Source organism: Mustela putorius, unplaced genomic scaffold, assembly GCF_011764305.1.
Source record: "Mustela putorius furo isolate JIRA1106 unplaced genomic scaffold, ASM1176430v1.1 tig00003896_pilon_pilon_pilon, whole genome shotgun sequence".
Classification (NCBI taxonomy): Eukaryota; Metazoa; Chordata; class Mammalia; order Carnivora; family Mustelidae; genus Mustela; species Mustela putorius.
Window position 1 is genome coordinate 180,251 of NW_025422045.1, and position 14,334 is coordinate 194,584.

General features: G+C 39.7%; 1 protein-coding gene across 4 annotated transcripts in view; it reads right to left on the bottom strand.

Annotated features, from left to right (window-relative positions):
* Nucleotides 1-747: 747 nt before the first annotated feature.
* The window catches only part of NEDD4 (NEDD4 E3 ubiquitin protein ligase), a 124,178-nt gene continuing 110,591 nt past the window's right edge, over nucleotides 748-14,334 (bottom strand). For all 4 annotated transcript variants that reach the window (XM_004779214.3, XM_004779212.3, XM_045067543.1 and 1 more), the window contains 11 exons: nucleotides 12,479-12,708; nucleotides 11,624-11,745; nucleotides 11,466-11,536; nucleotides 10,260-10,355; nucleotides 9,860-9,933; nucleotides 9,513-9,573; nucleotides 7,083-7,142; nucleotides 6,893-7,000; nucleotides 6,199-6,295; nucleotides 3,733-3,805; nucleotides 748-3,199 (listed from right to left, as the gene is read on the bottom strand). In XM_004779214.3, the coding sequence (XP_004779271.1) occupies nucleotides 3,097-3,199; nucleotides 3,733-3,805; nucleotides 6,199-6,295; nucleotides 6,893-7,000; nucleotides 7,083-7,142; nucleotides 9,513-9,573; nucleotides 9,860-9,933; nucleotides 10,260-10,355; nucleotides 11,466-11,536; nucleotides 11,624-11,745; nucleotides 12,479-12,708 (1,095 nt within the window). In that variant the 3' untranslated portion in view covers nucleotides 748-3,096. The remainder of the gene's footprint in view (nucleotides 3,200-3,732; nucleotides 3,806-6,198; nucleotides 6,296-6,892; nucleotides 7,001-7,082; nucleotides 7,143-9,512; nucleotides 9,574-9,859; nucleotides 9,934-10,259; nucleotides 10,356-11,465; nucleotides 11,537-11,623; nucleotides 11,746-12,478; nucleotides 12,709-14,334) is intronic.

Sequence of the window (14,334 nt, forward strand, 5' to 3'; positions counted from 1 at the left end):
TTAGCTCAAATCATGATCTCAGGGTTCTGAGATTGAGCCCTGCATCTGGCTCCTCTCAGTCTCTTTCCCTCTCTCACTACCCCCCACCCTGCCTCCATGCTCTCTCTACAATAAATAAATCTTTAAAAAGAGAGAACCTTTAAGAAACAAAAATAAAAACGAATCCGTTTTTGTTTTTATTAGAATAGAACTTTATTTGTGGTATCAAGATTTTTGAAAATGACTTTATACTTTAAAGTATGCAATAAATTTGATACATTAATCTTGATATATATATTCACCATATGAGAAGATTTTTAACAATGTCAAATGACTTATAATCAAAACAAATTGTGTTTAACTTGATAATTATGTGGAACAATTTCAGTATTATAAATAAAAAAATGAAAACAAATATTTAAATTTGGGTTAGGATGCATTGCATTTGTTTTACAATTTCATGTCTATGTTACAGTTTGTTTGATTACAGAGAAAATATAGGCTAAAATTATGTGCTTATAATTTCTAGAAAAATAAAACATCCTTGCTATATGAAAATGACCCGATTTACTCTCCAGCTGTCAAGTGCATTTAAGACACTTTTTTATCTGGGATGAGAGGCTGTGTGGCTTGATACAGGCTCCATCCAGACCACCAGCCCACACTTGGAGACGAAGGGGATGACGGTCCGTGGCTGGGAGCTGGGGGGAGTGTCTGGTTTCATTAACACCTTGTTCTGAGTCACAGGATCATCCAAGTGAGTATCAGTCAGCTGAAAAAGCTTTATTTTGCCTTGAGCTCTGATCTGCTCTGCTATTTCACAGAAATGACACTTAAACAATTACGTGGTTACGATCCTGTCCGAACAAAAACAGTTTTCACATTAAGTTCTCTATAATGAGGACATTTCAAAATGCATTGGCCCATATTAATATTACTTTGCTGATGTGGAGAAGATGAATTCTGATAGTATCTATAAACACACACACACACACACACATATTCAATATCAGAGATGTTCCTATTTTTTTGCCTATTAGCAGACAATTTATTTTTAAACAAAGAGATTCTCTTTGGGAGTGTAGCTAGTGTGCATACCTGATTTGACAAAATCTGATGGACAGCCAAAGCATCTTCTGATTGTTATCATACTTTACAAAGCGTGTCTCTGGAACTTATAACAAGCTTCCCTGACAACGAGGGTGGGCATGATTGTTCTCGTTTGACAGGTGAAAGAACAGGCGCCCAGAGAGGTTAAGGAAGTTGCTTCAGTTTCAACAGTTGGTAAGTGATAAAACTAGTACTGTATCTTGTGGCCATGCCTGAATGCTGATTAACACAGGTGAAGGTAAAACACAAGGTACACTTATCTGTCAATTACTTTCCCTCGGCTGTGCTGGAGATGTGGTGTTTGGAAAGTGGTTCTGCTGCTGTCCCACTTGAGATCTTTAGCAGGTGTCTATAGGCACCCATGGTGTTACACCCACAAACTTAAACCAATAGCCAGAAGCACTTTTTACAACTCTCCGAGTATACACATGTATATAAGAAGATTGATAACATATATTTACAATAATTCCTAAACCGCCAAGACATCGTATTGAGAAACAGTTTTAACTTTTTGCAAGAGCATTTTCTATGTTATCATTCTAATATATGCATGAAACATATAAATACAAGTCTTGGCACACTTTACCTGTGCATGTGCATGGGACACCTTTTCTTTTGCCTCTTTCTGCTTACCCCTACTTTCGATTGTTTACAAATTAATTTACAGGACCGTAAGTTCCTTGAGGTGAGAACTGAGCTAGATTTCTTTGAAGCTGACAGCTCTTACCCCAGGGCCTCGTGCAGGGATACGCAGACAGCAGGCATCCAGCACACATTTGCTGAATGCCTGCATGTGATTTTTATGTATTTCAATTTGGTTCAAGTAGGATTCTACTTGTAGCATTCTTCTAAAGAGTTTTGGATTTATAGTAAAACATCGTGTTCATAGTAAACAGTATTTTCAAAAAGCATAAGAAATATGGTAATAACTTTAATACAAATTACACATTATAACTACTCTTTGGTTATTTTTAACAAATTATTTGTTGGTTTTTTTTTTACTAAAGAGATACTAAAAATAGAAAAATGCAACTACAGAAATTAGCTTAATCTGTAAACATAATAAACCCTGTAAACATATATTTACTACATAATTGTGCAAGTGTAAAGAATGACTAGTAAAGGCAAGTACTATACATTTAACTTAGTTCCTCAAGGCATATATAGAAATACTGCTCTGCAGAGCTTTAGTGTAATGTCCGAAGAAGGAATTCTTTTACCTTAAACAGGAAGGAGAGAGGACTATGCCAGTGAACCAAAAGGATATACAGGCAAGAGGGAGACATTAATACTTTTCACACTTGGTGAATCTGAATTCGCTTCACATGTCTTATAAACCACCTCGTTTACTAAAGCTACATATTAACAAAAGCCAAATGCTTTTACAAATGAAGAAGTAAACAACTTTTTTTTGTTTGTTTTTGCAAGTGAGTCAGTGGACTACAAAGATAGGGAACACACTTTCCAAGTTTTTTTCCCCAAAAATCTTGGCAGTAAGGTGCAATAGGCAGGTCTACAAAATAATAAATAGCTGTAGGCAGCAAGAAATACATTGTAGTTTAATCAATATCAAAGTATTCTTCTCCAAATTTCAGTTTTCCTTCTCAAAAACCAACATTTCACACATGACACTTTATGTATTGTGACACTTGTCACAAATATTTCACAGTTACAATTTCAGTAGTTTAAGAAAGAACTGCCTGGCAAATACTTAAAAGAGGTAAATATCACGGACAAAACTCACTATTTCAGGCACATGGGACTTAAATCCTAGAGTGGGAACTCTAAAGATGGAAAGAAACAGCCGTGTAAATGCAACATATTGTTTAAGTGAATGAAATAACGGGAAGGTTGTCATACTGTTTCTTCCAATGCTTTTATGTGATTTTTTCCCCACTATCTGGGAAGAAACAAAGGCCAAGTTTTAGTAGTGCCCTGGAAAATTTTAAGTCAAGATTTTGCTTATCCAAAAGTGGCAGTGAAACACTCTAGATTGTTATTTGGAATCTAATCGACGCCATCAAAGCCCTGAGTGTTCTCAATTGCCATCTGAAGTTTATCCCATAATTCTTCAAATGATTCATAGGGCGGCAAGTCCAAGCGGTTAAAGCTGAAAGAACAGAGAGAACCTGGTTATGACAGACACTGACAAAGCAAGTGGCATGGTGGCCAACAGGACCACTGCTATTCCTGATGTGCTCTGCCTACAACTCTTGAAGGCATTATATCACCAGCGGAGAAGGCAGGCAACAGCACTGGGCTCTACGCATGGGCTCATCCCATGACTTCTCGGTGGGATCCCCTCACTCCCACCTTGACTTCCAAATGCCTGGGGTCCGCTGTTATCTTAACCTTCAAGAGGGAATGTTCTAGCTTCTCTTGGGATGGCCCCTTCATGTGATGGAGGGCAACACATGGTCAACAGTTGAGATGAGCCAGGTTCAGCTACCTGGATTTTGAGTCCAGGCCTGCCAGCAAAGACACACCTGCTCCTGCATCGCTGTTTCTGCCTCCTCTCCCCCAACTCCTCCATCACTGTCACTGACACAACACAGAGCAGGCTAGACCTTCTGTACCTAGACTCTGTTACAGGAGTTTCACTCTCTGAAAACTTGTTCTCTAAGGGTCGAAAAAGCTGCTTACCATGTGTGGGCTCTTGGCAGCTTTTCCGGGGTACCCCACTGTTCAACTGTAAATGACTGTGGTCCATTTGAGCCTGTAAGGAAGAAAAGTTCCTTCCATTTACTCTTTATAGAAGTCCCTAGAATTTCACAACTCATTTTTTCGAATGTAGAACTCAATGTAGATCTCAAACGTATAGCGAACCAATCTAGTTGCTTTAAACTCAAAAGAAATGAAGGCTGTCCTGTCCTTGATGGCTTCATTGTCCAGCCCCAAGAGGGAAGGTTCCTCTCCATCAGCTGATCTGTGGCCACCCTCTCACTCCGCCGGTGGGCTTCTGCTGTTTCCTAGCCCTGTGTTTCCCTGTGACCACTTCCTTCATAGGTACACAGAGAAAACGAGGAATTTTTCTTTCTTCAGTCCCACTGAGAATAGCCTTAATTTTTTTTTTCTGATTATCTAATCTCACTGCAAGAAAATTAAAGCAACAGAGAAAAATATACTGAAGGGTATAAAAATCACCTCACAGTCCATTATTAAAGCTGAGTAAACATTCTATTGTGAATCGTCTTGTGCATGGGCATATATACGGAATTTTATGCGTAGGTGATCAGGTTATCCACGCTACATTTTTCTTTTATTACAGACACTTTCAGAAGCTGTTTTTTCCTTTGGAGTTTTCACTTACCTCTTCCTTGCCCCAATTCTCAACATTCTCTAACCACCCCGGTAATTGGTGCTGACAACCTGATGTAGAACCTTCCCCAAGTCTTATAATCATATCTGATTATGTGTGGGAGTGTAATTGCCAGAAGCAGCACTAAATATCCTGGATATTCTCAATATTACAGTTTTCTCAAAAAGCACTGCTTTTCACACATCACACATCATGATTATGCTCACAGTTAAAATTTCAGTATTTTTGCCATTGTTTCCCGTATATGGGATTATATGTTTCCTCGCCTCTTGATTCACTCACCTACATGATCCACTATGAAAACTTCCTTTAAGTTAACGGATACAAACCTTACACCTTTTTATTGGCTAGATAATACAGTATTATAATATTAACATTTTGAAACAACTTTGTTTTGAAAATGCGTAAGAATTTGAAGTATATTCTAATACTGCCATCTCTGGCTCTGTGTGTGAGATATTTCCCCCAAATTTCAAATGATTCATGCAGTCAGTGGATGGCTGTAGGCCCGGACTGCTTAGAAGGATGTGGAGCTGGACATGGAAAGGGCTTTCTGGCCTGCCTTGAACATTCCCTACTGTAACTGGCTAAAATATAGAAGAAGCAAAAGGAAGGGAAGTCATGGAAAACCACTGAAAAGATAAATGCAAAGAAATACAATTAATCAAGAAGGGGTGTATGGGTCAAGGCAGAGCTCCTGTCTTGTTCTTCTCACTGTGCGTGGGGACTCTAGGTGGGAGGTGGCAACTGCTTGACATATTTTGCATATTTTGCAAAATATGCATGAAGCTTAAGAAGACCAGGTTTGCCAAGGAGACCGACAAGGCTAGCGATCCCACCAGACAGCAACAGCTTTCTCCGTGCATGAAAAATTCAGCTCAGCAGCTACTGAGGCAACAGTTGTTCCTGACTCCAACTTGCATGAGGCGTCAACCTGAGCTGTGCCTTCCCTGAAAGATTTGTTCTTTGTAGTAGCTTGAAAAGCAAGTAGATGTCATTCCAGTACAAGATATTAACTGATTTGAGTGGATCTACATCAGAAACTGAAGGTTTTTTTTTTTTTCTTTCTTCTTCTTCTTCTTCTTCTTTTTTTTTTTTTTTTACAAAACACACCTCTCTAGTGCTATGAGATATATCCACTGGAAAACAGTTTGCTAGGATATGCCCAATTTCACTTTATAGAAAACTGCATCAATAGTAACTATTCTGAATATTGAAAGAATCTATCTTGTCACCAGTCTCCAATAACACACACACACACACACACACACACACACATGCACTCATATATATGTACAGAGTCCATGATCAAATAAGTTTTGGACCCTCCCCCTTTTTTTCCATAGAAAAGGTTCTGAATAAGTCTCAAAGAAATCTACTCAATTTTGTTTAGTCTGGTATTTGTCCTAAACGTATTCTACCATGGAACTCTTTGTTTTCTGTTGTACACTTAACTAACATTCTGTGGGATGTTGCCTGTTGCCCTAAATCATCATCCTACTAACAGTGCTTTTTCCGTGATGGGATATGTAGTGGGAATTACATTTAAAATTCAAGAATGGAAAGTAACTCAAGCCATTTCATGTATTTTCCTCCGGTAGCCAATTACAAGATGTACATATATTCTGGCCTACTTCCACGTATCTAATTCAATCATTTAAAAATGTCAGTTTTTTTTTTTTTTTACTAAGCTTGGTGTTTGTTTAAATGATAGAAGCTTGACAACTAATCATCAATGGAAAAGACAAGTGGCATCACTCCATTTTTTTAATGATGGTTGAAAACCTTACCATATAGTTCAGCAAATCCATTCATGGGCACTCGAGAGGTACCAGTGACAAACTGAAGTAATCTTATTCTTTTTTCTGAATCCATCATTAGAACGGCCTGAGTAAGAGAAAAACAGCATTAAGGAATATCACTGGGGGAAAAAAATAACAGAACTATCCTGAAAAATATGATATCAGAATTTAGTTTGAGTTTTCATGATCAGTTACTACATGTACATGTGTCTGTGAGTTAAATTTGTGTTGGTGGGTGGCTTACAAAGTTCCTGAAAACCTCATTTCTGAGGCTATATGGGAACTCTCTAGAATGAGATCATAGCCTAATAAAGGGACCAAAATATCTTCCTAGATATGACTCATGGCTCTTTAAAAATTATATTTACTGATATTATTGAGTGACATACACATTTCTTGATTAGATGGAAAGTCACATTTAAGGAGCCGTGCAGGAGTCCCAGGGAACACACCACAGGTTACTACAAGTTCTTTTCAACAGTTTCCACATTGGTAAGGGGCTGAGCGCCCACTGTGGCTGTTCCCACCATTTGCTACTTTCTGAACAGTAACTTATCTATAAATACATATGGAGGTTGGAGCCATACCCAGAAGGTAAACACATATACTATGCAGTGCACTAGTTTTAAGTATGATCGAATCTGTCGAAAAGGGATTTACAGACATAGAAGCTTTTAATTACCTTCCAAAACCACTGTATGACTTGGTGATTCACACTATAGCCGTTCTTATACTTCGTGTGTTCTCTCCAGTCATTCACATCGACATCTCCCAATCCACACATAAGAAGCTACACAGTAAGAAATGTCAAACTGTAGACAAGAAAAATTATGGACACAAAAATCCCGTTTGAAAACAAGAGTATTTCTTACCTCTAGTTCGTTTTCATCGAAAATTTTGATGAGATCCTGTGGTATTAGTTCAAAAAATCCCTAGTGGAAAGAATGTATTTAAAAACCCAATTAGCAGCGGCTCTCAACAGCCCTATACGTTAGCTTCTGGGTGGCTGCTGGAGAAATCCCACATGAACACAGATTCCTACCACCACAGTCTTGGGTTCTTAGGTCAACCGAGAGTTCAATATCGGCAAGACCGTGTATGTGTCCATAATCTGTTCTCTCCCACTGATTCCCAAGTCAGCCATTTTGAAACCTCTCTACATTTCCCCAGCCATTTCCCCCTCCTCTGTGTCATCTCTTCTTTACAGCAGGTAACTTTTACTTGAGAGAGAAACAGAGGAGGTGATGGAATTCCCTCAACCTTCTGCATGCCCAAGTACCAGTTGGCTGTGACGTCCATTGTGGTCTCCTGTCCATGGCAGTGGGGACAAGGGCCATTTTCTCTCTGTGCTTCATCTGCTTCCCCAAGGGGCTCATCTCGCTGAACCTCCTTCTCTTTCCTAGCTTACTCTTTCTACATTTACATTTGTTTAAACCTATTTACCTTAAAAACAAAACAAAAAAGCAAACCTGTCTTTCTTCTCTTCACTGCTATTCTTACTCCTGACCAAACCCCACCTACTGGCCTGTCTCTGCCTCCATCCTCCACCATCTGCCCTCTGTGCCCTTGCTGCCTTCAAGCGGTCCTGGAAAAAGGCAAAGAGAGCTTTGCAGTGAACTCTGATCAACACTGTCTAGTTCTGTATCCCATCTGTCTTCTCCGCACTATGAGATGGCTGAAAACACGGCCGTTCTTGAAACTTCATCTGCTGCCGATGGTTTCTCTCTCATGTCTCTGTCTGCATTGGCTGATTTCCTTTGACGTCTTCTTTTCTACCGTCTGCTCCTTCCATGTTGGTGCTCCCCCATCTTCACAGTGGTCATCTACTTTCCCGTCCTTACCACTCTTTCCAATTTCCCTTCTTACCGAGTCCACGTCTCCAGTACACATAGGCAGATGATCCCCAAATCCATGCTGCCCCCCCGCCCCAGTCTCTAGCCCTTAAAGCACCCCGAGCTACAACTCTCCCTGCTGAATCCATTCAGATACACACAGCTGTCTTCCCACCACCACCACCACCACCACCACCACCACCTTCGTTCCTGCCCTGACCTTTCCTCACCTGGATCTCTGTAGCTTCCTCCGGCCTAGCCCAGCTGCTAGTCTTGTGCACCACTAACTCACTACACACCATTTCCAGGATGATCTGACTAAAATGTAAACTGAGTCCTCGTATATTATTGTCACCTTCTTTCCCCTCACTGGACGTCTGCAAAAACCTCTAATTCCATTTTGTTTCCAGTTTAGTACACAGGTCCTTCTTAATCTGGTCCTGCTCACCCTTCAGCTCAGTTTGACCTCCAGCACTTCGAACTGCACTGCCTGCTTCCGTGTAGCCGGCCAGTCCCTCCAGGCCTTCCCTGGCCCTTCCTGTACCCTCTCCTTGCCCGGGTTTCCATTTCTCCTCTGTGCTTACCACGCACTGCATGCCTGCCTCTGTCCATGTCACTCTTTGGATTTTCTGCTCCCTAGAGCAGGACTCATGTCTTTCTGCCTTGCATAGCACCAGATCTATAGCAAGTGCTCAATACCGAAGAAATGAAAAAGTACGTGATAAATATTGAACAGAAGATTTTAGAAGAAATGAGTGAACTGGCCATAGCCTAAGTGTCCACCAACGGGGGAAGTTTAAAGAACTTATGAGTTTGTATTATGAATAAAATGCAGCCACATGGAAGGACAGTTATGCAACTTGACGTGTAAAGTTCTCTAATAAATATTCGATAAGAAATGAAACCAAGTCACAAACCAGCATGTATAGTGTGATCCCATGTGGGAAAATAAATGGCCTGTTCCACTCTCCCTATGGCACTGGGGACCCTTGTTCACCTGAGATTACTTAAGATGGAGGAGACATGACTGGGAAAAGCTGAGGAGCGGGGGCTGAAGGGGGAGCATCAACATTAACGGTATGGGCCACGTGGATGACTGAGTTTTAACAGCAAACACTTATTCACTTAAATATTTTTTTATTATAAAAATATAGGGATGCCTGGGTGGCTTAGTAGGTTGTGTCCGACTTTGGCTCAGGTCATGATCCCAGGGTCCTGGGATTGAGCCCCACATCAGGCTCCCTGCTCAGTGGGGAGCCTGCTTCTCCCTCTGCCTCCTGCTCTCCCTGCTTGTGCTCTCTCTTCATCTCTCTCTCTGTGACAAATAAGCGAATTTTTTAAAATATATAATTAAAAGCTGTTTTAAAAAGTAAGTCATTTATTAATTCTCAGATATGATGAACCCCAATACTTGAAACTTATGACTTGTACTTTGAAATGACAGAAGAATGAACAAAAGTAAATGAATACCTCTTTAAAAGCGGCCATTTGCTTCTGGATTCGGTTTACAAATCGCCACTGAATTACAAGACTAAAAAGAGACAAAATATTCATCTTTTTCACATGAGTGAAGAAAAAAATTAAGGTCTATTTATTCCAGTTGGAAACAAAAAATAAAGACTAGGTAAGGCCCAGGCAAAAAGTGAATATAAGTGGGTAATATGGCATTGTTATAGAAAGAGAAAAAAGAACATTAAGACTCTGGCTATGAAGAAAGAGAAAGGAGGTACACAGAGTCTTCCCAGAAAGAATGACAAAATTATTTCCAGTGAAGTATATACGAAACGTAATAAAATACTTACTAACAAAATACTTACTAAATATATTCCTTTTTGTTCTTATTGGTGACAACTATTTCTGATCCACCAATTTTCAACTCATGTTGATGTGTCTAAAATTAAGCATGATATCTTGATATGTTATTTTAGTGGAAAAAAATATATGTATTATAGTTACACCAGAAACCCAGTGTTTTAAATTAAATCCATTCACAAGCTAAGAAAATTTAAAATATTAGTTTTACTAAAATAAACATGGAATGAGTCAAATGTCAAGGGAAGCAGAAATTCTTGCTGAGACAGCTTTTGTTACTGGAAAATAAATCTAAAAATAGAGCACAGAAATGTGTCAAGGATATGCATTATTTAACTTCTAAACTTAAGTTGGAACGTTTGTTTCACAATTTACGTACATTTTAATTAATCAAAGTTTACAAACCTGTCCAAAAAGCTCTTCATCTATGACAAACCTGAGGTCCAATTCTGTTGGATCATTTTCAAGAATCCATCTCAGAGAATTGTAATACTCACTATCCTAGATGAGGAAATGGCATATTTAAAATCTGTACACAAAAAAGACACCTGAACCTGCAAAGAAAATATGCTAGAGTCTGAACACTTGGACCAAAGATGAAAAGTAATAGGACATCTTTTCTTATATACACACAAGCATTATAAAAAGAGCAGGATGACTAGTAAGTGTGAGTAAAAGTGCATAAATCAGTGGAGTGGGACTTGCCCAACAATTTGGAAACCTAGCTCTGTGTAGAGGCAGTGGAGGTATACAGATTTTGCATCCAGTTGAAGGGTCAACTAAAGTAGTTTCCAGATGAATCTTAACTCCCACGGATGCCCAGGAGCACCTAGAGCGTTTCTTGTACGGGCTGCTAAGACTGGGTATAAAATGTTCAAGTAGCTATAAGCAGGTGGTTATTTATACCTGGCCCAAGTTAAAGAAAAATCTCAAATTATATACAGAACCTCCATTAACCAACTCAAATAACTGTGAAATCTTATGATTCATAAGGAATTATACTGTCCACCTTGATAATGTCACAAGGAAGGAATAAAGAATGTCCTTGGTCCCCAGGAAGAGAGCTTGGAATCCATATGTACATACAACACATGAGGCTTTTCAGTTCACACAGCAAAGCCATAGTCCAGGATTTAATTCTTAGGTTTCCGTTTCTTTGTAGTGGCCTAACCACAAGGCCTCACTTTTGGACGGTCATTTTGAAAACATATGCCATTCATCATAAAAGATCACAATCCAAATGTTGATAGCACATTGAAGTAATTAGGGAGAAGTTTACTGATATCTGTAATATTCTTTGAAGTGCATAAAAAAAAAAAAAAGATGGATTGATGGACACATGGGTGAGCTGATGGATAGGTAGGTAATAAAGTAAGTACAGAAAGAAACCCGGGTATGGAATCTTGGTGGTGGATACACATATATCCACTGTAAAATTTTCAAAATTTTATGATGTTAGAAAATTTTCGTATTTGAATGTTGGGGGAAATATCCATTTGTATTTTGGAACATTATCATTTGTTCATTTTTTCATCATCAAATTCTAACTTTAAAATATCCAGTTGCTTCTTAAATTGTGCTTTCTCTACATTGCGAGTGAAAAAGACATACCACTGATTCCATATCATGAAGTGTTATTGGTTTGTGTAGCATCATCTTGTAAAATGGGCGGATGAAAAAACCTTTCAAAAAATCAAACATATTGAAAATGATTACCAATTGGAAGAAGTAAGATCATACTTTAAAAATGTTTTATGCTTAATACTAACCATCCAACAGTTTGCCGTGATAAACTGCCATTCCAGCTACTCGGCCAATAAACTTGAAGTAGGAGAGGTGATCCTCATTACACAATCCGGAGTTTGGATTTATCTGTAGGGTATAATTATCCCTGTAAAGACAACCACATTTAAATGCTCCTCTCCACATTTCATATAAAAATTTTAATATGACAAAATTACAAATTAGCTCCCTCTTCCTGGAATTTTTACTTCGATTAGAACCACATGACAACAGTGGATTTAACGTTTTAAAAACAGTCATTTCTGCTGAAAGGTGGAAACATCCCAGGTGTTTGACAACAGATGAATGGATACACAAAACGGGGTGTCCCTTTGCACAATGAGGTATTACTCAGCCTCAGAAAGGAAGACAATTCTGACATCTGCTGTGCCACGGAGGAACCTTGAGGACATTATGCGAATGGAGTAAGTCGGTTACAGAAGGAAAAATCCTATAGGATTCTACTGATACGAAGTACCTAGTGTGGTCAGATTCACAGAGACAGCAGGCAGAACGGTGAATGATAGGGAGGACAGGAGTGAGCGTTTCATGAGTACTGATTCAGGTGATGATGAAAGAGTTCTGGAGATGGACGGTGGGAGCAATTGCCCAACAGTGTGACTGTACTGAATGCCGCTGGCTTCAAATGGCTAAAATGGTAAATTTTATGTTACGCATATTTTACCACAATTTTTTTAAAGGTTATTTTTGAAACAACATTAGTTATCGTCTCCCTTTTCTGGCACACTGGAATGTACACTTTCCTTGCTTCATACGAAGCTTTGTTACTTTCAAAACAGTGACTTTTTCTTTCTGTGTGTAGCCATTGTAAAAATACTTACGTAGCAGAATATTCAAACAACCCATAATAAGGGTTAAACATTTCCTTTGAGATCAGGAAGAACCATTCTCTGGCGACTCCTCCGTAATCCAATCCCTTTTCACCATCAAACTCGATCCACAGTCGAGCCTTGAGGAAATCTGCTCTCTTGACACCCATAATTCTCCTGTAAGAGTCCTCAAGGACAGTTGCACGGCGAAGTTTCATCTCAAATTTGTTTGGAATGTCATTCTGAAAACCCAGAGAAGAGGGACTTATGGTTTAAATCAATTCGACATAAAGGCAAATTTATTTCTCCAGATAGTCACAAAAACCATCGTGTTCTACCCTGTGCCCAAGACCCTTTATTGGGGGAAAACGTAACTAGGGATGTTCTCTATTATTTTCTCTATGGCATAAAAGAATTCATGCCTTTTCTCTAATCATATAATAATATAGGCTTCTGATTTCTATACTGGAAGAAGCAGTTATTGATAGTGGCAATAATGTTCACGCAAAGGCATTGCATGAACAGTACTTAACAGATTAAGTTCCAGGGAAGACCATCCTGTGCCCAACAGTCTAACCAGTGCCTGCTCTCTTGTCTGCCTGTGGGTTCAGGGGTTTTCTGACCTCTACCTTTCCTCCTCGGAGCCCACCCTGCTGCGCTCATTTATAGGCACTAACATTTACAGACTGTATCAGGCACTATTCCCAACATTTTAATAGGTTAACTCATTTACTCCCCATAACAACACGAGGAAGAAACGACCAATATAATCTCATTTTATGAGTGAAGAAAGTGAAGACAAAAATTAAGGAAGTCTGAGTTCTCAGTCTCTGCTGTCTCAATTTATTTCGCACATCCTTTGCTTATGGGACAAATGCGGATAACTACGCTTTTAGACAGATCATATCGTAAATTTTATAAAAGATGTCTGAATATTTTATTCTTGAGTGCTTTGTGTGCAATGTTCAAGTGGAAACCAGTAAGAGAAAATTCCGTCACATCAAAAGAGGAGAGGGTTCCTTCTAAGAAAAAAAAAATGTCAATTGCATTCTTAGTATATTTAGGGAAAATGGAAAGCCCTACAGAAACATGATAACATAAACAGTTTTTATAAGCAATATAAGCAGTTTCCTCTGTTGCTTATGTAATTGTAAATAAAGCCAAGATCAGAGAAAACCAACTGTAGTCTAGACACGAGGCATCCCAGGCAGCCAAGCATTTACCAGGACCTGCTCTGGCTCAGGCTCCATGCTAGGGAGCTACAGTAATGGGGATGGGAAGAAAAGGGAGGAAGAATGGTGGTTTAAGATACGATTCCTCCCTCAAGGAGTTTATAATCCAGTGTGTAGATGAGAAACAAATGTAAATATTACCAATCCTGAGACTTACAAGTGTAACCAAATTGCTAGTGATAAGCTATAAGCAATGCTCTGTGGGGCCTAAAAGACTGAGCCAGTAACTGCAAGGGAGGTGATCCAGGGGGCTTTAAGAACAAGTCCTGACTTGAGGGAGAGGCACCGAAGGACTGAGGAGCAGCAGGCTAAGGGAAGAGAGTGCAGGGGCGTCTAATGTATGCAACAAGCAAGAGGGTGTGGAGGGAGGGAAGGAGCTGCAGCCACTGGAGGAGCTGGGAGAGTGGTCTGGGGCCAGAGGGCAGGGAGCGTGGATGCTGACTGGGAAGAGCGGCTGAGCAGGAGCCACAGGGTCAAATTGTTCCTAGGGATTGACTAACAGGTGGTTTTAAAGAGAAACAAGAGGCAGGCTGGTCAAGGACCCTGAAAGAGACCTTGCAGAGAGGAGTGGCAATGGAGGAGGCAGAGGGCAGAAGAAGCGACTTCCATGTTTGGGCTGAAGAGTGGCCCAGGGTG